Here is a 23,651-nt window from a genome sequence, read left to right as displayed (position 1 = left end):
AATATCTTTCAGTATTATTTTGATTTTTGAGCCATGTGACAATAGTGGTTATTAAAACCTTAGTTTTTTAAATTTTGATTGAATTTATTGGGGTGACATTGCTTACAAAAATTATGTAGGTTTCAACTGTACAATTCTATTATACATCCTCTGTAAATTGTATTTTGTATTCACCACCCAAAGTGAAGTCTCTTTCCATCACCGTTGATCCCGACTTACCCTTCTACCCCTCTTTCCCTCTGGTAAACCTTAATTTACTTTTAATTTGTTCTCTCAGTCTAAACTCTTTGAGAATTGGATAAAATACTTCTAATAGCAGCTCTTTTTTTGTTTTGATAAATTATCCAACTGTTTACTCTCCTCACTTTTGTTCTATTACCAATCTTCTCCCCAGCCTCATTGAGGCGGGGGCGGGGGATGGAGAAAAAGACAACAAACCTGTTTTTTTCCAAAGATTATCACTGAGATTATAATAAATTTAAGCTTAAAAAGTATTTTATACTCTTATTTGCTTCATTCTCCCCCTGAAAAATGAGACCTAGCTTGAGACAGTATAGAGTAATTCAACAAGCTTTGAAGTCAGATCTGGGTTGTAATACAAAGTTTGTCATTTACTGGTTTTGTGGCCTTAAGCAAGCTACTTCTCTGAGCCTCAGTTCATATGTGAAAAATAGAAACAATGATAATAGTACTTGACTTCTTGTTGTAAAGATTAAATGAGAGAGCATATGTAAAATTTCTAGTATATTGTCAGGTACTTATTAGCTTCCCAGTGTAAGTTTGTAGTTGCTGGTAACCATTGTACATCACTGTTTCACAGTTTCACCCTGATGGTTTATCCAATTTTCTCTATTTACTAGCTTTGAACTTTTCATTGATTTTGCTACTTTTATATTCTTCATCTGAGTAATGTTTTATTCTCTGATCCCACCAATAATTTTCCCTCTTGGCTTTGGACCTTTTGTATTTCTCCTGAAGTATAATGATAAATCATTCCATATAATAATAAGTGGGTAGAGATAGTCCCTGGCTAATTTGACATTAGAAAATATGAACCTATGCACCCCAATGTTCATAGCAGCACAATTTACAACAGCCAAGTGCTGGAAGCAACCTCAATGCCCATCAGTAGATGATTGGATCAAAAAATAATGGTACACTGAAAGGAAAAGAAACCAACAGAGACAAGAGGGAAGGAGGGAGGGGGGCGGGGAAAAGGAAGGGAAGAGGAAAGTCAAGGAACATATAGTAAGGACTCATGGACAAAACCAAAGGGGAAGAGTTGAGGGAGGGAAGGAGGGGGCAAGGGAAAGTGGTGGGGGGTAGGTAGACACAAATGTATTTGAAAAAATAAATTAAAATAAAATTTAAAAAAATAAATAAAATATAGAACTATTATAAAAAAATAATGGTACATTTACACAATGGAATACTATGCAGCAGAAAGAAAAAAAGAGCTACTAAACTTCGCAACAGCATGGATGGAACTAGAGAGCATTATGCTAAACGAAATAAGCCAGGGGGTGAAAGAAAAATACCGTATGATCTCACCTATAAGCGGAACCTAACCAACAATAACAAAGATGCAAGGAAAATAAGACCAGCAACACTGAAAGGAAAAGAAACCAACAGAGACAAGAGGGAAGGAGGGGGGAGGGGCGAGGGGAAAAGGAAGGGAAGGGGAAAGTCAAGGAACATATAGCAAGAACTCATGGACAAAAGCAAAGGGGAAGGGTTGAGGGAGGGAAGGAGGGAGGGGGCAAGGGAAAGTGGTGGGGGGGAGGCAGAGACAAATGTATTTGAAAAAAATAATTTAAAAAAATGGTAATAAAAATCACAGCAATGTAAATGCTAATGAATTCTTCCTTCTGAAAGTAGTCCTAATAAATACTAGGAATGAAAAAAAAAAGAAAATATGTGACCATACAACTTTTTAAGTTACAAAGAGCCCTTTGGTGTGAGATTTTGACCTCACTCTCTAGTATGTTCTACTTTCTTATCGTGATCATTTAGAATAATTCAATTAAAGTAACAATTCAGACTTAGTCTTGTTTTATATGAATTAGTCACAAATGTTTTCTTCAAATGAAAGAAATTGTTATGAAAAAGTCTCTTGGATAATATGTTTGTGAAAAGATAGCACATTCAAAATTAAAGAGGATGTGAATTAAAACATTTCCAATGGAAAACTTGTTCTTTATGTTTCCCTTGATGCTGTTTGCATGTGTTGTCTGGGCAGTAATATCCAGCTTCATTACTGGTTTAGTTTTTTAAAAGTTTGAATTAAAAATTTAAGAAATTCTACAAAAGTGAATAATCAGAAGTGTGTCACAGAAGAGAGTCCCCAGGCATAAGAATTATCCATCTTTGAAATAGTCCAGTTATATGTGCTTGCAACTCTTTGTTTCTCTCCAAGCCTTCTAAAACTAAAAACTTTACCAGCCCAAAAGTACAGTTTTTTAAACTAGAGTAAGACTCTCAAGCTGTTTTAGTATGCTTGCAGACAACTTAAATTATCTGGACATGAGCTGTTCTTAAATACTTCGATTCTTTTCAGGTGACCATTTTTGTAGTACATATCATAATGATTGGATATTCTAGTGCACATTAAAGTGCACAAAATTTTTTATATGTTGGATAAGGCATAAATGATATCATGATGTTTTTCTTAGTTTAGTGTTTGGTGATTTTTTAAAAAAGCACCAAAAGGAATTCTGAAAGTCTGATTTTTAAAAGTCATGGTGGTGATGTTAGCTTTATTTATTTTCTCTTTAATGAAATAATTCTTCTCCAGTAGGCACTGTTTCATTTGTATAGGTTATTTTGGATTATCAAAATGCTTCTCTGATAACTGGAGGGAAGAGGAAAAAGAATTTATGTGTACCAGGAAAAAAACTAAAGGGAAAAAAGGTCTGAATTCCAAGTTTAGCAGCTATCGTGTAAAAATATGTAAAAATGAATAAGTGCATTAGCTAAAGTAGAGAACTGAATCTACCGTTTACAAAGTCTTTCAGCATGAATGAGATTCTAAATAGCTTTTATGCCTCAACTAAGTGAAATTGCATAGAGTGCATTCTGAAAAACTCAAAAACCACTTTGACAAGTTCTGTGGCTCAATATTAATTTTGTGCTTATGTGTTAATACTTTAAATATAAATAAAGCATGGACAACAGTGTGGTGATTGCGGGAGCATGGGGTATAAGGGGACTAAATGGTAATAGAAAATACAATAAAAATTTTAAGAAATAAAGATTATTATGCAAGCATAAAAAATAATAAATATAAAGAGAATCTCTTATATTAAATGCAGAAAAAATTTGTTTACATCATTTCACAAAGTCCGCCTGTCATGTTAAAACATATCAAGCACGCATATACATACAGATTCTCTTGACCAGAAAATGAAAGATACCTGGAATTTTAGAAAAATAAAAGCTTTTCTGACCCTCAGCTTAAACCATTAAATAATGTTATGGGGAGATTAGTGTGCAGTGTTAGGAACTATAAACCATGAAATCAGCCTTTACTTTTGTGATCCAGTATGACAAGTGATTGATAGGATTATGTCCCCCTTTGAAGGAGACAAATCAGTCCTGCTGGGTTTTGCTTAGATTTTCTTCTTTTTACAGAACCCCCTGTATCCTATTATAAAATGTTATGACCTTGCCCCAGCTGGTGTGGCTCAGTTGGTTGGGTGTCAGCCCGCAAAGTGAAAGGTCACCAGTTCAACTCCCGGTCAGGGCACATGCCTAGATTACAGGTTTAGTCCTTAGTTGGGGTGCATACAGAAGGCAGCCACTGATGTTTCTCACATTGACATTTCTCTCCCTCCCCTTCTCCCTCCTTTCCCCTCTATAAAATAAAAAATAAAATAAAATTTAAAAAATATATTAATACTCTTTCTCTACCTTTATGGTGTGGTTTTCTTTTCTTGTTCTAAGAATGTCAAAAGGAAATAAATTTTTACACCCTACCTTTTGTCTAGAAAGTAAAGGGCATCCATTTAACCTTCATTACTAAAGATATTCAATTATATGGAAGTAAGCGAGTGATATTTTATTGACTCCGATTCCACACAGTTAACTAAACATTCCTTTTACATTGTTTAAAATCAGTAATCAGTTCTCATTTCCTATACCTTGATCCTTGTTTTATGACTTTTATTGTTACTCAAATAGATCTTTTTTCAAAGACAATCCTGGCTTCTTTTTAAAAGTCAAAATGCAGATTTTAGTTTACAGTTTGAAATTTTAGTAAGCTTTCTTTTTAATGTATTTATTTTATTATTTAAAAAAATCTGATGGTTGCCAAAAGGGAAGGAGGTGAAAGAGTGGGTAAAAAAAGGGAAGAGAAATTCAGTATATAATATTGTGATAACTTTGCATGGTGACAGATGCTTACTAGATTTAATGTGGTAATCACATCATAAGATATATAAATATCTAATCACTATGTTGTATACCTGAAACTAACATAATACTGTATACCAACTATACTCAAATTTTTATTTTTTAATGTTTTTTAAAAGATTTTATTTTTTTATTTTTAGAGAGGGGAAAGGAGGGAGAAAGAGAGGGAAAGAAACATCAATGTGTGGTTGCATCTTGTGCGCCCCCAAGTGGGGACATGTGCCCTGACTGGGAATCGAACTGGCAAACCATTTGGTTTGCAGGCTAGTGCTCAATCCATTGAGCCACACAGCCAGGGCTATACTCAAATTTTTAAAAATCGGAATTCTCATTTTTAATAACTTGAGTACTCTAGTTTTTAATTTGGCCATGGTAAGAAAGTGCAAATTGAGATTGGTAGTTTGTGTTAAAGGTGTAAAGTATTGGTGGGAAAGAAGGAAAATTGCTGCATTTTAGAAATATTTTTGTTAATCCATTTCCATAAGCATGTAATGAAGGACAAATTTTAAAACAAATTTTATATACCTTAAATTAAAATTTATTTTTTAAATAAAAATTTAAATTTTTATTATAAGCATTTAAGTTTGTAAATGGAGATGAGGCAGGATAGTAATAAGCTAGGGAAATTCCTTGGCAAGCAGAATGGGGAAACTGAGACAGACAGCTGATTTAAACCGGCCTCATCCAGCATCTTGACTCACCTGCCTCCTCCTCCCTTACATGTCCGTTCCCTTAAGCATTAAGCTCTCAGGACAATGAGGTTCTGATCAGCATCAAATAATCTTAGGAACAGAGTCTCAGGGCTGCTGACCACAGAGACAAGAGTTGTGGTCAAACTAGAGATAACATCTAGGTCGCAGCTGTGTTTCAGCTCCAGGCCCAGAAAAACAGCAAAACCAGACAAAGTGATGCCATGGCTGCATCAAGACCAGATGTAATGACCAATGACCCCCTACCCTAGCACCAACCAATCAGTACAAACCCCAACCCTGACCCTATACACTCATTTTGATGAATTAGCATAACCTGGAAAGCTGATGACTATTCTATTGAGATTCTCCCCTGAGACATCCCTTAAAATTCCTACTTTTAGAAAACAGATTTAAAAAAAAAACAAAAAACCTAAGACAAAGGACTCAGCACTCGCTTTCCCTGGAGCACACCCACAACTTCCTATCCTTCTTTCTTCAGGTACATTATCTTTGCTTTCTTTCTCCTAAGCTCTAAAGGTCCCCAGGAGACTTGCAACCAGGGAAGCAGTAGGCAGTGGCACCTCATCCAGGGCTAACCCCCTTAACCTGTTTCCAAGGGCCCTTCTTTTGCCTCTGTAGTCCACATAGCCCTACTGGCTCCCTTTTTCTACCTCAGTGACTTTCTTTATAAAAGGCCAAGGCAGCTCTCTGAGCGGTCAGTCCACTTGAATCTCTCTTTTAGTGTACTTAGGTTTAACATGCTAAATAAACCTCCTCTTGTGCCAGAGTTCTTGGCTCTGAATTCTTCTTTGGCTGAACTTAAGAACCAAGAGCTGACATCCCCAGTAACAGTAATATTTAATAATTTTATGATATTTATATCAAAATTTGCCATTTTAAAAATGTATTAGGGTTTCTAAATACACAACTTGTAGACAATTGACAGTAATAGTATATTACAGATGAGAGCTAAACCTATCAATATATATTCATTATTTTAACTTCTATTTGGTTCAGTGGTTCACTAAGAAAAAAAGTTGAATATTACTGTTTAGAGGTAAATCTTGAGAAAGCAACTTGATACCTTGGGTTTTTTTCATGTCTAATTTTTATTTTGGAATGTAAAGCTCTTTTGAATTAAAGTACCAATTAAAATGGCAATGAAGTACATACCTATCAATAATTACTTTAAATGAAAGTTGACTAAGTGCTCCATTGAAAAACATAGGGTTACTGAATGGATTAAAAAAAAAGTGCAGCTGACATACAAGGTTATATTAGTTTCAGGTGTAGAACATAGTGATATTTCACATTTATAAACCTTACAAAATGATCACCACAAAAAGTCCACTACCCATCACCATAAAAGGTTATTGTGATATTATTTTGATATTCCCTATATTGTACTTTATATTCATGACTTATTTATAAGTTTGTAACTCTTAATCCCCTTAATCTTTTTGCCCATACCCCCACCACCCAACCCACTGACAATTATCAGTTTTTCTGTATCTATGGATCGGTTTGTTCTGTTTGTTCATTTCTTTAGTATTTTATATTCTACACCTAAGTGAAATGATACAGTATTTGTCTATCTCTGACTTAATTTCACTTAGCATAATACCCTCTAGGTCTATGCATGTTGTTGCAAATGGCAAGATCTATTTCTTTTTCATGGCTGAGTAATATTCCAGTGTATATGTGCATGTGTACACACACCTCCACTTCTTTATCCACTCATCTAGTGATGAACACCGAGGTTGCTTCAATAACTTGATTATTGTAAATAATGCTGCAGTAAACATAGAGGTGCATATATCTTTTTGAATTGTTTCATTTTCTTCAGATAAGCTCCCAGAAGTGGAATTGCTGGGTCCTTCTTTGTCTCTTGTTATATAGCCTTTGTTTGAAAGTCTTTTTGTCTAAAAGGCCAAAACTGGAAATAAGAAAATATATGAAAAAAATCTGACTGGTAAATGCAAACATATATTAAAGATAGTAGACCAACTTTGTAAATCTAGTATGAAAACAATTAAAATGGCAATAAGTACATACCTATCAATAATTACTTTAAATGGAAGTTGACTAAGTGCTCCATTGAAAAACATAGGGTGACGGAAGGGATTAAAAAAAAGACTCCTTCATATATTGTCTACATGAGACTCCAGATTGAAAGACACACAGAGACTGAAAACAAAGGGGTGGAAAAGATAGTTTTAAAACAAACATCTTTTAGGAGCATCTTGCTTCATGGTATGTTCTCAGTTTGGGTCAAATAAACTGTTATGAAACTTGCTTTAAAAATAAAATAAAAAGAATATCCTTTTTGCTCTGAAGAATTGCAGAACTAAAGAGCATCAAATTTGAATTCAAAATGTAGCAGACTATCCTTTTGTTTATAATTAAATGTGCAGCCAAGTTGTTTGAATGAGATTTCATGCAAAAGAGACTTGCTTTTTTTTTCCTAAATCTAGCCAGAGATAGGATTCATTGACTTCCTTTTTCAAAGTATTACAGTCAGGAGGTTCTTTCTAAAGTATAATTTCCATTCCCTGTGAGTTATATAAAATGAAGACTATTACTCTCATTTTATATAGATGGGAAACTAAAGCTCAGAAAAATTCAGTGAATTTGCCTCAGATTCGTCATAGCTAATAAATTACTAAAATTCAGATCTTGATTTATTATCTAAAGTGCTTAGCCTGTTAGTGTTTAATATTTTCAGCTATAAGTCATGGTTCTCTGAATTTATTTTCCTATTTACCTTGGAAATTCTGTATTTTAATTGAAATTCTTTTTATTCATTAACTGTCTTTATGTCATATTGCCAGCCATCTAGATGGAATACAAAATTAGTTTATCCATGTAAATGCAAACTTTGAGCCTCACAATTTCACAATTGTTGTTAGTTAACATATTAGGAAGAAAACCAAAGTTATGGGTTAAGCAATTAACCTTATTGGGTAGCATGAATGATTCCAGTAAAACTAATATAATTAATGTTTTAATCGTGATGGTGCTCAGTTCTGTGGTCATGTATCTTTCTAACATCTGCTAATGGGTACATGTTTTATAGTGTTGATTAAAAGACAAAAATTTAATAAATTGATTCCTCTAGTATATTTTTTTACTTAGAAGAGTTGTAAAGCTCTATATTTTTTATACCAAACATGCTAATTAGGGATTTATTTTACAACAGCTTCTTTTTACTATCTGACAGCTTTCTAAATCAAAGGGAATAATTTGGTGATTCAGAAATATGATTTCACTGAACTCAAACTATCTTTAGTATATTTTTGAATTGTGTAACCTTCAGGGATGATTTATGGTATAAATCTAATTATGCCTAATGCTGTTGCCTTTTAACTGACTTTGTCATTGTTTGCAGAGAAGTACAAGCAGCAACTTCCAGGAATGGAGGTAGTAATTAAAAATATTAAACTTGTGTAACGACTTTTCAACTTTCAAAATTTACATTGATCATGAGGCCATTTTATGCTGAGGACTAAGGCTAGTTCTTTTATTCTTTTTTCTTTTATTGTGGTTCTATTACAGTTGTCCCAATTTTCCCCTGTTGCTCTCCCCTGCCCTGTCCCCTCCCCCTGCTGCCCTGCTCCCACAGTCAGTCCTCACCCTATTGTCCATGCCCATGGGTCATTCATACATGTTCTTTAGGTAGGCCCTTTTCCTTCTTTCTTCTTTTATTCCTCCCACCTCTGGTTCCTGTCACTGTTCCTTCTTTACATGCCTATGGTTCTATTTTGTTTGTGTGTGTGTTTGTTTGTTTGTTTGTTTTGTTCATTAGGTTCCACTTATAGGTGAGATCACATGGTATTTTTCTTTCAACACCTGGCTTATTTTGCTTAGCATAATGCTCTCCAGTTCCATCCATGCTGTCATGAAGGGTAGGAGTTCCTTCTTTCTTTCTGCTGTGTAGTATTCCATTGTGTAAATGTACCACAGTTTTTTGATCCACTCATTAACTGATGGGCACTTAGGCTGTTTCCAGCCCTTGGCTATTGTAAATAATGCTGCTATGAACATTGGGATGCATACATTCTTTTGTATTGGTGTTTCAGGATTCTTAGGGTATAATCCCAGCAGTGGAATCACTGGATCAAAAGCCAGTTAGTTTCATTTTTAGTTTTTTGAGGAAATTTCATACTGTTTTCCACAGTGGCTGCTCCAGTCTGCATTCGCACCAGCAGTGCACTAGGGTTCCCTTTTCTCCGCATCCTTGCCAGCACCCGCTGTTTGTTGATTTGTTTATGATGGCCATTCTGACTGGTGTGAAGTGGTATCCCATTGTGGCTTTAATTTGCATTTCTCTGATGGCTAGTGATATTGAACATCCTTTTATATGTCTCTGGGCCCTATGTGTGTCCTCCTTGGAGAAGTCTCTGTTCAGGTCCTTTGCTCATTTTTTAACTGGGTGTCTGTCTTCCTGGCATTGAGTCATACGAGTACTTTATATATTTCAGAAATCAAACCCCTGTCTGAGGTATCATTTGCAAATGTTTTCCCATACAGTTGGTTCCCTTTTCATTTGGTTGGTGTTTTCTTTAGCCATGCAGAAGCTTTTTAATTTGATGTAGTCCCATTTTTTTTTGTTCTTTCCTTTATTTTCTTTGCCTTAACAGATGTATTAGCAAAAATATTGCTGCAAAGGATATCTGAAATTTTACTGCCTATGTTTTTCTCTAGGACTTTTATGGTGTTATGGCTTATGTTTAAGTCTTTTATCCATTTTAAGTTTATTCTGGTATATGGTATAAGTTGGTAGTCTAGTTTCATTTTCTTCCCTGTATTATTCCAGTTCTGCCAGCACCATGTGTTGAAGAGGTTATTTTTACACCATTTTATGCTACTGCTCCGTTTGTCATATGTTAATTGACCATAGAGACATGGGTTTATTTCTGGGCTCTCTATTCTGTTCCATTGATCTATGTGTGTGTTCTTATGCCAGTACCAGACTGTTTTGATTACAGTGGCCTTGAAGTATAGTCTGACATCAGGTACTGTGATCCCTCCTACTTTGTTCTCCCTCAAGATTGCTATGGCTGTTCAGGGTCATTTTTGGTTCCATATAAATTTTTGAAATATTTGTTCTAAATCTGTGAAATATGTCATTGGTATTTTAATAGGGATTGTGTTGAACCTACAGATTGCTTTGGGTAGTATGGACATTTTAATGATGTTGTTTCTTCCAGTCCATGAACATGGTATATGCTTCTATTTGTTTGTACCTTCCTTAATTTCTTTTTTCAGTGTTGTATAGTTTTCTGCATACAGGTTTCTTACCTCCTTGGTTAAATTTATTCCTCAGTAATTTATTTTTCTTCTTGCTGTAGTAAATGGGATTTTTTCCCATTTTGATGATGATAATTCTTCCAATCCATGAACACGGTATATGCTTTCATTTATTTCTGTCTTCCTTAATTTCTTTCTTCAGTGTTGTGTAGCTTTCTGAGTATAGATCTTTTACCTCCTTGGTTAGGTTTATTCCTATGACCTTTATTTTTCTTGTTGCTATAGCAAATGGGATTTTTATTCTGATATTTCATTGTTGGTATACAAAAATGCCTTCGATTTCTGAATATTGACTTTGTTTCCACCTATTTTGGCAAATTCACTTATTAGGTGGAGCAGTTTTTTGGTGGAATCTATAGAGTTTTCTATGTACAGTGTCATGTCATCTGCAAATAGTGACAGTTGTACTTACTCCTTTCTGATCTGGATGCCTTTTATTTCTGTGTCTTGTCTGATCATTGTGGCTAGAACATCCAATACTATGTTGAATAAAAGTGGTGAAAGTGGACATCCTTGTCTTGTTCCTGATGTTAGGGGGTAAGGTTTTAGTTTTTGCCCAGTGAGTATGATGTTGGCTGTAGGTTTCTCATTGACAGTTTTTATTATGTTGAGGTATGCTCCCTCTGTTCCCATTTTGCTGAGTGTTCTTATCATAAATGAGTGCTGTGCCTTAAAAAGTGCTTTTTCTGCATCTATTGATATGATCATGTGGTTTTTGTCTTTATTTTGTTTATGTGATGTATTATGTTTATTGATTTGCATATCCCACTTAACCTCAGTGTACGATCTTTTTGATGTATGCTGGATCTGGTTTGCCAATATTTTGTTGGGGATTTTAACATTTATGTTCATCAGTGATATTGGCCTGTAGTTTTCTCTCTTTGTTGTGTTTATCTGGTTTTGGAATTAGGATAATACTGGCCTCATAAAAAAAAGTTTAGGAGTCATCCCTCTTCTTCAACTTTTTGGAATAGTTTGAGAAGGATAGGAGTTAGCTCTTCCCTAAAAGTTTGGTAAAATTCGCCTCTGAAGCCATCCAGTCGAGGGCTTTTGTGTGCCAGGATTTTTTTTTATTACTGCTTCAATTCCACTAATTACTATTGGTCTATTCAGGCTATCTGTTTCTTATTGATTCAGATTTGGAATATTATATATTTCTAGAAATTTGTCCATTTCGCCCATGTTGTCAAATTTCTTGGCATATAGTTTTTCTTAATAATTTCTTACATTCCTCTGTATTTCTGTGATATTGGTTGTAATTTCTCCTCTTTCGTTTCTGATTTTATTTATTTGGGTCTTCTCTCTTTTTTTCTTGATTCATCTGGTTAAAGGCTTGTCAGTTTTTCTTACATTTGAAAGAACCAGCTCCTGAATTTATTGATCCTTTGAATTGTTCTTTTAGTCTCTATGTCATATTTAATTCTGCTCTGATCTTGATTATTTCTGTCCTTCTACTTGTTCTGGGCTTTGTTTGTTGTTTTTCCTCTAGTTTTTGTAGATGTAGGTTTAGGTCATTTATTTGAAATTTTTCTCTATTTTTTAAGTAGGACTGTATTGCTATGAACTTCCCTCTCAGGACTGCCTTTGCTGTGTTCCATAGGTTTTAGGCTTTTGTGTGTTCATTTTCATTTGTTTCCAGAAACTTTCTGATTTCTTCCTTATCTCATTGTTAACCCATTCATTATTTAGTAGCATATTACTGAGCTCCATGAATTTGAATGTTTTTGAGTTTTTTCCTTTAGGTTGGTTTCTGGTTTCAAGCCATTGTGATCCTGGACAATGATTCATATGATTTCAGTTTTCTTGACTTTGTTGAGGTTTGTTTTGTGACCTACCATCTGGTCTATCTTTGAAAATGTTCCATGTGCATTTGAAAAGAATGTATATTTTGCTTCTTTGGGGTGAAAGGTTCTGTTTATATCAATTAAATCCACTTGATTTAGAGTGTTATTCAATATCTTTGTTGATTCTTTGCTTGGAAGATCTATGTATTATTGACAATAGGGTGTTGAAAATCCCCTACTATGAGTATGTTGCTGTCAATATCTTTCTTGAAGTCCTCCAAGTTTTCCTTATATATTTTGGTGCTCCTACGTTGGGTACATATATGTATACAAGGGTTATATCTCCTTGATGGATTATTCCCTTAAGTATTATATAGTGTCCTCTTTTGTCTCTTTTTATGGCCTTTTTTCCTGAAATTCATATTGTCTAATATAAGTATTGCTACCCCTGCTTTTTTTCCCAGGTCCGTTTGCTTGGAATATTTTTTTCTATCCCTTCACTGTCAGTCTGTGTAGGTCCTTTGTTCTGAGGTGGGTCTCTTGTAGACAGCAATATATGCAGGTCATGTTTTCTTGTTCATTTCCTACCTTATGTCTTTTGATTGGAGCATTTAATCCATTTACATTTAAAGTTATCATTGATAAGGTACTTAATTCATTGCCGTTTTCCCTTTGTTCTTGTGTCCCTCTCTTTCTCTCTCTTTTTCTTCATCTTTTTAAAGCAGTCCCTTTAACATCTCTTGCAATGCTGGTTTGGTGGCAATGTGTTCTTTTAGCCTTTTTTTTTTTTTGTATGGGAAGCTCCTTTTTATGCCTTCCATTTTAAATGAGAGTCTTGCTGTGTAGAGTAGTCTTGGTTGCAGGCCTTTGCTTGTCATTAGTTGGAATATTTCTTGTCATTCCCTTCTGGCTTATAGTGTTTCTGCTGAGTAATCAGCTGCTAGCTTTATTGGGGCTCCCTTATATGTTACTAGCTGTTTCTCCCTTGCTGACTTTAATATTCTCTCTTTGTCTTTAAATTTTGCCATTTTTATTATGATGTGTCTTGTAGTGGGCCTCTTTGGATTCATCATGATTGGGACCCTCTGTGCTCCCTGGGCTTGCATGACTTTTTCTCTCTTCAAGTTAAGTAAGTTTTCTGTTACTACTTTTCAAGCAGGTTTTCTATCCCTTGCTCCTCTTCTTCACCTTTTGGTATTCCTATGATATAGATATTATTATGTTTCATATTGTCCTGTAGCTCCCTTAAGCCCTCTTCATTCTTTTTGAGTCTTTTTTCATTTTGTCCTCTGGGAATTTTTTTTCTACTTCGTCTTCCAGCTCACTGATTTGATCTTCTGCTTCATCTAGTCTGCTTTTGATTTTTTTCCTACTGTGTTCTCCATTTCAGAAATTGTATTTTTCATTTCTTATGTCTCTTATTGATAGTTTCTATGTCTTTTTTTATGCTAGTGTAGCTTGCAGCAAGTTCCTTGTGGTTTCCCTGGAGTTCTTTGTAGTTCTCACTGAGCTTTGTTTTGAACTGAATATCTGATAGTTTCCTTAACTAACTGATATCTGAGCTTCCTTAAACAATTGTTTTGAACTGAATATCTTATAGTTTACTTGTCTCTATTTCATTTAGCACTTCTTCTGGGTATTCTTCCTTTCCTTTTAATTGGGAGTTGTTTCTTTTTCTCCCCATTTTAGGGGAGACTGCTTCTTAAATTGATCTATTTTGATTCCTTGACTTTGTGATGTGAAGTTCTATGGTGGGAGACCTGTGGGATTTAGTGGTGCAGTCCCCTTGATCTCCTGAACTTGATGCTCTTGGGATGTCCTTTATGCCATTTATGTTGGGTCTCTGGTTGTAATTGGGTTTTGATTGTTGTTGGGTCATTTTTTGGTCGGTCCTTTGCTATGGCTGGCTGACTGAGAATCACTCAGCCCACCATGTCTTAAGACCAGTCCTTGAATGTAATTCCTCAGAGGCTGTATTAGTGTAGCTTTTACCTACAAACAATGGAAACAATGGAAAGTGTTAAAGTTATGTTGCAAATTTGCCAGGGAGAAAAGGTTTGAGCATTGTCTTTTTAAAAGTTATCCAGGAATATTGCTAAAGTTTAGTTTTAATTCCATTTCCTCTGGTAGTATATAGGTTCTAATTTTACTAAACTGCTAGTCAGATTGACTGGAAATGATAAATAATATTGCCTTAATATTGAGAATATTTGGTAATAAAATTGATGGGTATCTTTTACCATCAATTTTATTGTTGTCATTTTATTGTTGGTAATTTCAGAAGATTCTTTTTGAACATCAGGATAAATTCTGTAAACATGAAATTATATTGTTTTGCTTTCTAATGTCATTCTGTATTACATACAGGAGTATGTAATACATATTTATTGGGGAAGGTAGAGAGGAAATATATTTAAACATGTAATTCCTTAAAGTATTTGTAGTAAGACAAACATTTTCTTTAGGTTTAGAGATAAATAGTGGAAAGTTGCCCACAAACTTTTAAGATTGTACCCTTGTTGTAGGTGGCCCCGGAGGAGTTTAAGACCAGCATTGGCCGTGTGAATGCATGTTTGAAAAAGGCTCTCCCAGTCAATGTGAAATGGCTGCTGTGTGGTTGTCTCTGCTGTTGTTGCACGCTGGGTTGCAGCCTGTGGCCTGTTATTTGTCTCAACAAAAGAGTGAGTAACCCTTTTATTATATAGTAATGATAAAACTAATCTTTGTTAAACACTTGCTATGTGCCAAGTATGTTGTATGATTTATTTAATTCTCACAGCAATGCTATCCTTATTTAAGAGATAAACTCTGGGACAGAGGGATTCAGAATTTTGTCCAGCCTTTATCGACACTTTATCAATTCATATGAGTTCCCATCATTTTAAATAAGAGCAATGTTAGTGGAGTACTTAAATAAATATAAATGTAATTAGGTTACTTACTCTTTTTACAAAACCCAAAGCTGTGATTTAAAGCATTTCCAAGCTACATGTAAATGGGAGAGAGTCTTCTGATCTGAAGAAAGGCAGAAGTGAGAGCAAAATAAAAAGTTTGTGGAAGGCGAGAATCCTGCTTAGTTTTGAATATGTTGAAACAACATTCTAATATGACATTACTAGTTTTGTCATGAATTTAAGGCTACTATCTTAATCCCATCTTCTTAACATTTTATTATAGTCTTTGAATGTTTTTTCCCCTGTGGGAAGATAACGTTAAGCTTTTTAATTGACTCCAATGAGGAAAATTAATTCATTTTACCTAAATTTCTTTTTCCTGTACCACATTGATGATTTTATTTAAACTTTTAAATAATAATTAACCTACTGAACTATATTCAAAATCACAGCACCTTGTGGGAGTATGATTAGTGGTGCAGTTATTTCTTAAAGGCCAAAAAATCCCAAAGACATACTCATTTCTTCCTTTCCATCTTTCTCCTGCTCTCCTTAATGACTACTTAAAAAAATAATAAAATACTGTCACACCTATGGTTTTTTGACTGGAAAAGTTAAACATTTTATTGATTCCCTTGGTAACTATCAGTAGGTCAGAGCTTTAGTCTAAATGTAGCTTAGTTTATTTGCCAAAGCATGTATAATATTCTCAAATGGCTTTATATACATTAAAATAAAATGATAACATAAATTTATTTCCCAAATTGTCATGTCTTTTAAAAGTTACAAATCAATAACTCCTACCATCCCCATTATTTTTAAAGCTTCAATATATATTAATTATATTAAAAATAGATTTTTTTCATTTTAATATTATCCAGGATCTATATTTTTTTTCTGGTGAACTGGTTTCTCTTTGTGTGTTTATTAACACTTTCATCACAAGGCCTGAAATAAAGAGAAGCAATTTTTTTAATCACGTGATTTTATCATAAGTACTTCTGATAGAATATTCAATGGAAAATGAAATTGATGCTGATGCTGTGATTTCTCCCTATTCCCCATTACTTCGGTTAATGAAGAATTCACACTGAAGTTGAGGTATCAGTATGTTCTTACATCACTAATCTTTTAGTTAAAAAAAAGTCTATACCCTTTTTCATGGAGGCTTGGAGGTCATTGTCTGCTTCAGGGTAAAGCTGAACATCCTTTTCCAGCCAATGGCTGCAAGAAACTTACTGAAGTGGACTATGAATGCAAACTTTATACCTTTTATGAGAAGTGTATGGCCACAGAAGTTACTGCTGATGCTCTGGGTGAAGATGGAAGGGTTATATTGTTAAAATCAGTTGTGAGGACAACAAACAATTTTTCCCTATGAAGCAGGGTGTCTTAACCCATGGTCACATCAGCCTGCTGCTGAGAAAAGGGCATTCCTGTTGTAGACCAAGGAGGACTAGAGAGAGAAAGCTCAAATCTGTTCAGGGTTGCAGTGTGAATGCCAGTCTCAGTGTTCTCAACTTGGCCGTTGTAAAAAAGGGAGAAAAAGATATTTCTAGTATCACAGATACTACTGTGCCTCATCGCCTGGGGTTCAAAAGAGGTAGCAGAACCCATAAACTTTTCAATCTCTCTAAAGATGATGTTCACCAATATATTGTGAGAAAACTCCTAAACAAAGATGGTAAGAATCCTAGGACTGCCCTGGCTGGTGTGGTTCAGTGTATTGGGTGCTGACCTATGAACCTAAAGGTTGCTGGTTCGATTTCCAATTAGGACACATGCCTTGGTTGTGGGCCAGGTCCGCAGCTGAGAGCATGCTAAAGGCAACCAATCGATGTTTCTCTCCCTCTCTTTCTCTCTCCCTTTACCTCTCTCTAAAAATAAATAAATAAAATTGTTTTTTGAAAAGAAATGTAGGACCAATGCACCCAAGATTCAGCATCTTGTTACTCCACACATCCTACAAGACAAACATTGACATGTTGCTCTGAAGAAACAACGTATTAAGAAAAATTAGGAAGAGACCACAGAATACACTAAACTTTTGGCTAAGAGCATGAAGGAAGCCAAAGCAAAATGCCAAGAACAGATTGCCAAGAGCTGCAGGCTGTCCTCTTTGAGAACTTCTACCTCTAAGTCTGAGTCCACTCAAAAATGAGATTTTCTAAGCAACAAATAAGATCAGATATGGAAAAAAGTTTATATTTAAAAACTATCATTGTGCAGACCAAATCCAGCCATTTTTGTTTTTTAAACATTTAAATCAATTGCCAGCACTTAAAATTGGAGTATTTAAAATAAAAATTGAGACATCTAGCTTCTCTTGTAAAATTTAAATATCTGGCAATATTGGACCCACATGACAATATTTCAGCAATTAGTTGAATGAGTGGCAGTTGCTCCCTTTAAACAGGACATGTGGTCTCTGGTTCCCCACAGAACCAATCAGAATTTATATTAACTGCCTTACTCTGTACATTTTCTGGTTATGGCCCTTGATTTTGTATACGCTATGTTGTTTACACACTAGACAATGAAACAATAACCATGTGCTGGTAACCTTTTGCAAGACACTGTCCTTTCTAGAGCCTTAGTTTCTTCACCTATAAAATCAAGATAATATTACTTACTTTTATGATTGTTGCAATGATGAAGAGAATTAAGGTGCTTCGCTGCTTTTTCATCCACATGGAGCAATAAAAAATAAAATACAACAATTTAAGAATCTTTATGTCTTCACTATTGCTTCCTAATCTATAAACTAACTTGTGTAGATCAGCAATTTTCAACCAGTGTGTCATAAGAATTTTAAAACACACAATACCTAACTATTCAGTCAGAGGCACTGACCTCTTTTCCCTTAGGTTCTCAAATTAAAAATGACAACAGCCAACACAATAGCCATCTGGTGTGAATGAATCAAAATTACACCTATTTTTATCAGATTGGCAAGAAATATACTTTTTGGTGTTCCACAAAATTTTAGTAATTAGTTTGTGTGCCATGAAGTGAAAAAGGTTGAAAATTGCTGGTATAGACTATAATTGTTTAATTGGAAAAATGATTAGCATTCATATAGTCCAAATTCCTTAATTTTTCAGGTGTGGAAACTGAGATCCAGAGTGGTGAAGTGACTTTCTAAGTGTCACACAGTAAATGGCACAACCTGGAAAATAATCCTTTTTTTTTCTTTTTTTTTTTTTTGCTTCGATTTGTTTTTGTCTCTTGTAATTCTGTATTCTGTTCACAACACCATGTTTCTTAGGTCAAATTTCCTATTCCTAAAAAAAATTTCCTATTCTTAAGACAAACTCTACGATAAATGCTATGGTAAACAGTCAACCCACTGAGTTTTAATTTTGTAGTGGGGGTTGGAAAAGATTTTCTTAACAGACCAAACAGTAAATACCTCTAGGCTTTGTGGGTCAGAGGTCTCTGTTGCAGTTAGTCAACAATGCTATTTTAATGTGAAAGCAGCACTAAGCAATATGTAAATACGTGAGCATTGGTCTGTTCCAGTAAAACTTTAGTTCCAAAAACAGGCAGCAAGTCAGATAGTGAGCTATAGTTTGTCATCCTGCTCTAGCTATTCCTAATGAGGTATCTAGCTTTGTGGAAGTCATGTTTCTTCACAAGATAAAATGGAAATAATATGATTATTCTGCCATATTTCACAAGGTTGCCATTTGAACTAATGATTGTAAAATGTTTTCAAGGGAAGAACTTCTGTGTAAACACTCTGCCTTATGAACTGTTTTTGTTCTTGCTGTTTATTTGTGTATTTTTTTACCTAATATACTTCTGCTCTTTCTTGCTACCAAATGAGGTGGAAGAAAATAAATAGAGATAAGGGTGCTCTTTCTCCCTTGCTGCTTTTAGGATTCTCTGTTTGTCTTTGCTATTTGCCATTTTAATGATGATGCGTCTTGGAGTGGGCCTCATAGGGTTCCTCTTGAACGGGACCCTCTGTGCTTCCTGGACTTGTGTGACTTTTCCTCTCCTCCAGTTAGGGAAGTTTTCCATCATTACTTTTTCCAACAGGTTCTCTCTCCCTTCCTCATCCTCTTCCTCTTCTGGTATCCCTATTAGGTGGATATTATTACGTTTCAGGTTGTCCTGCATTTCCCTCAATGCCTCTTCATGCTTTTTGAGTCTTTTTTCATTTTCTTGCTCTTTCTGGGAGCTTTTTCTACCTTATCCTCCAGCTCGCTGATTCGGTCCCTCAGCTTCATCTAGCCTGCTTTTGATTCCTTCTACTGTGTTCTTCAATTCAGAAATTGTATTCTTCATTTCCTCTTGTCTCGTACTGATAGTTTCTATGTCCTTTTTCATGTTGATATAGTTTGCAGTAAGTTGCTCGTAGTTTCCCTGTAGTTTTTGGTAATTCTCTTTGACCTCACTGAGCTCATTGAGCTTCCTTAGAACCATTGTTTGGAACTCAATATCTGATAATTTACTTGCCTCTATTTCATTTAGTTCTCTTTCTGGGGATTGCTCCTTTCCCTTCGAGTGGGGCCTATTTCGTTTTCTTCCCATTATTTGTGACTCTTCTTTTTTGCTTCTGATTCTTCAATTAATCTGTCTTGATCTCCTTACTTTGTGGTGTGAACTTCTATGGTTGGAGACCGCTGTTTTTACTTTCTGGATGTGCCTCTGATGATGTCAGATGTTGACCCCGTCTGACCTTAGACAGTCTGTTGGAGACTTCCAGTAATCTACTGTTTGTGGCTTTCTCCTTCAGCTGTTCATCTATTCATTCTGCACTCAGCAGGCCGCCTTAGACAGCTCAGGGCAGTGCGGAGTTATTGGGTCCTCTCATGTTGTTGCCATATGTGGGAGGAGTCCGCACTGGGATCCCACTGGCTACTCTCTCCGTTCTCTCCCTAGAGCCTCTGTCCCCAGTCTCTCCTCAAGTGTTGCCAGACGTCTCTGCGCCTTTAGCCAGCGATCTACTGTTTGTCGCTGCCACGCTGCACTCAGCAGGCAGCTTAGATAGCACAGGGCTGTGTGGAATCCCACCTGGGGGTGGGGCTATTGGGTCCTTTGACGCTGGTGCCGCTCAGAGGGTGTTGTGTCTGCCTGCGCAAGATGGCCGCTGTCGCATGGGAGATGAGTCAGCACCGAGATCCCCCCCACCCCCGGCTACTCTGTCAGTTCTCTCCCCAAAGCCTCTTTCCCCAGTCTCTCCTCAGGCGTCTCCAGCCTACTCTCCCCCGCCTTTGCTGGAGACCAGGGTAAGTGGGTGCAAATAAAAATTTATGCATTGGCCCTTTAAACAGTTCTTTGCGTCTCCATCTGCCTGTCTCTGGCAGAGAACAGCCCTGCCGCTTTTTGCAGCTGTACTGTTTTCTGTGTATCTTTATGGCTCTGGTGCTGTGAGCTAGAGATCCCCACTTTTGGTTTCGACTCCGCTCTTCTTGGGGAGGATCCAACTGGCCGTTTCAATATCCTTCTGGTGCTGCCGCCCGTGGGCGCCCCTCCCACCTTCTCGAGTCTCTCCCACACTCCTTACCAGTGGGATTCCGCTAAAGCCGATTCTTCTGTCTGCGAGGTTACAAGGTTCCTCTCTCGCTATTGTTCAGTTGTTTGTTTCAGGTGATTTCTCCACAATTTAGTTGTAATTCCAGGTTGGTCCTGGGAGGAGGTCAGTGTGATATCCACTCACTCCTCCACCATCTTGATTCTCTCCTAATTTTTTTTATTATGTATTGGTTTCAGGTGTACACCTTAGTGGTTATACAATCATATACTTCAAAGTGTCCCACTTTATGTTCCCAGTATCCCAACTGGCACCTTACATAGTTGTCACAATATTAAACTATATTTTCCATGCTTTACTTACTTCCCTATGACTATTTCGTAGTTAGCAATTTGTGCTGCTTAGTTCCTTCACCGCTTTCACCCAGTGCCCCAACATCCCCTCCCCTCTGGCCACCACCAGTTCTCTCTCTTTATCTATAAGTCTGTTTCAATTTCATTTCTTTATTTTGTTCCTTCATTCCACATACAAGTGAAATCATATGGTATTTGTCTCCCTGGCTGATTTATTTCACTGAGCATAATAACGTCTAGATCCATCCATACTGTTGCAAATAGTAAGATTTCATTCATTTTCATGCTTAGTACTATTCCATTGTATGTTTGTACCACTACTTTTTTAAAATTTTTTTATTTTTCCAAATACATTTGTCTCTGCCTTCCCCCCACCTCTTTCCCTTGCCCCCTCCCACCTTCCCTCCCTCAGCTCTTCCCCTTTGGTTTTGTCCATGAGTCCTTGCTATATGTTCCTTGACTTGCCCCTTCCCTTCCTTTTCCCCCACCCACCCCCACTCCTTCCTTCTTGTCTCTGTTGGTTTCTTTTTTATTTCAGTGTTGCTGGACTTTATTTTCCTTGCATCTTTGTTTTGTTTGTTAGGATCCGCATATAGGTGAGATCATACGATATTTGTCCTGCGCCCCCTGGCTTATTTTGCTTAGCATAATACTCTCTAGCATGACTTGCTTAAGTGTCACAGTGCAAACATTGCTGAGTTGAACCCAGATCTAAGATCACTTAGTTTCTAAGCCTCTTTTATGAGAAGGGGTACATTCTTACAGAAAGGAGTGGGTTATGAATAGCTTTTAGTTGGGGATACCTCACTCTAATCATAGCTAACCTTCAGCAGACTACTTCATATCATTACGCTTACAGGGAAATACAGTCAAATGGAACATGTGGAGGCATGGATTCCAGTTGCAAGATAAGCCTTGGGAATCATTGACCAAGTTTATATAGCTATTGCCACTTAACGAATATGAAGTCACTGAATCTCTTTGCTTTTGTTTCTCAGTAAACGGGGATATTGACTATCTCATAGAGCTGTAGTGGGTTTTAAATTAGAATATACATGTAAGCACAACAGTGTCACATAGTAAACAAATTAATGCTAGATATAATTGTTAGCTATATGGTTGAAGTGGGTAAGACCACCTTTTGGTGATTCACCTTGGCTCATTATAAATGAGTTCCTTTTGGGATTTGGGGTTAGAAGACCTGTGGCTTGCATTTTCCTAAAGAACTGGCCAGGCCCTGACCAGTGTGGCTCACTTGGCTGAGTGTCTTCCCACAAACCAAAAGGTCACCAGTTTGATTCCCAGTCAGGACACAATGCCTGGGTTGAGGGCCAGGTCCTTGGTTGGGGGTGTGTGAGAGGCAACACATTGATGTTTCTCACATCAATGTTTTTCTCCCTCTTTCTCACTCCTTTCCCTCTCTCTAAAATGAATGAATGAGTGAGTGAGTAAAAAAGAATTGGAGAAGTGACAGTTTCCTCTAATCTTAAGACTGTTTTTTTGTGCAGGTGGTCATCTTGGACCTATATGGAAGAAATTGTCATTTTTACTGTCTGTAACTACATGATTCCAAGGGGACGGATTCTATTCAAGTGAGAGAATTATGAAAAATATGTGATCCTTCCTATTAAGGGCAGGATTTGAAGCATGGAGTTTTTAATACTCCTGTATGTGAATAACATTTTAACTCAAAGCACATGAAGGGGACTGCTTGGTAAATCCTGTATGCCTTGTCTGGCACAGTAACCCATGGTATTTAGTATATAGACATAGAATAGTTGAAACTGCGTCTGCAAGGAGGTAGTAAGACCATGAGAAGCAGTTGTCAGGGTACTTTGGATGATACTATTTTATTATTCCAAATCCATCTTCTCATTGTCGCCCCTTTGTTGATTGAATAATCATTGGACAGAATGTGTCTTACCTGGGGAATTTAGTCTTGAGCCATGAGAAGAGAAAAGATACAGAAATAGATTTGAGCTCTCCTTCCTATACTAAGCTGCTGCCTTCAAAAGGAAAAGGATAAAAAAGAATGTAGCTGGCACTGACTAGTATTGGCTCAACTACACTGTGATGGAAAAGATTTTCTGTAAAAGATTTGATATAGTAATTATACATCTATTTTTGGGTTTTAAGACAAGAGCTCTAGCCATGGGCAGCTAAGGGGTTGAGAAGCAGGGCCTGATATATAGGACTTACCTTAACTGTAACCAAATGGAAACGACCACTGGATACTATGGATGACAGGTTGGCTTTGGAAAACACAGAATAAGTCATAAACACCACAGTTTTCAGCACAAGGAAGTATGCTGAAATTGTACAAGGTTCACAGAAAGTAGTTCTAGTAGCAACAGCCTCATTAGGCACTAGATTGGTTACCAGTTCCTGAAGGTACAGTAATCATACCCTTAGCTATTCTTGGAAAGGCTAACCAAGCAAAAGCCAAAGAAAAATCACAACCAACTATGAGTTTCTTTCCAAGTTTAGTCTGGAATCAGTCCCTCTATTTCTTCTCTTCTATCTCTTATCCTTTCCCTCCATTCTTAGGAGAACATATTGGACAGAATAGAATCTGGATGATCTATGAACAGCCCATAGATTAAGTAGTAAACAAATAAACCACATGGAAAAAAAGAATTAAAATAGCCCCTTCTAGTCAACAGCAAGATTATGCTAAGTCAGGCACTTGAGCCATCTTTATGCCATTCTTTTTTTTTCTTTATTGC

The 23,651-nt window shown here is 36.3% G+C and overlaps 1 protein-coding gene and 1 pseudogene across 1 annotated transcript in view; both read left to right on the top strand.

Moving 5' to 3' along the window:
- Positions 1-23,651, top strand: part of CHIC1 (cysteine rich hydrophobic domain 1) — an 81,730-nt gene that overhangs the window by 12,972 nt on the left and 45,107 nt on the right. Inside the window, exon 3 of the mRNA XM_054579582.1 lies at positions 14,722-14,877. Coding sequence (XP_054435557.1) covers positions 14,722-14,877 — 156 coding nt within the window. The remainder of the gene's footprint in view (positions 1-14,721; positions 14,878-23,651) is intronic.
- Positions 14,936-17,317, top strand: LOC129075511 (40S ribosomal protein S6-like; annotated as a pseudogene).

This window comes from Pteronotus mesoamericanus, unplaced genomic scaffold, assembly GCF_021234165.1.
Source record: "Pteronotus mesoamericanus isolate MK-2021 breed Mesoamerican mustached bat unplaced genomic scaffold, CSHL_Meso_final contig_55, whole genome shotgun sequence".
Taxonomy (NCBI): Eukaryota; Metazoa; Chordata; class Mammalia; order Chiroptera; family Mormoopidae; genus Pteronotus; species Pteronotus mesoamericanus.
The sequence above is the reverse complement of the archived record's forward strand: the minus strand, read 5'-3'. Positions and strand labels throughout refer to the sequence as shown.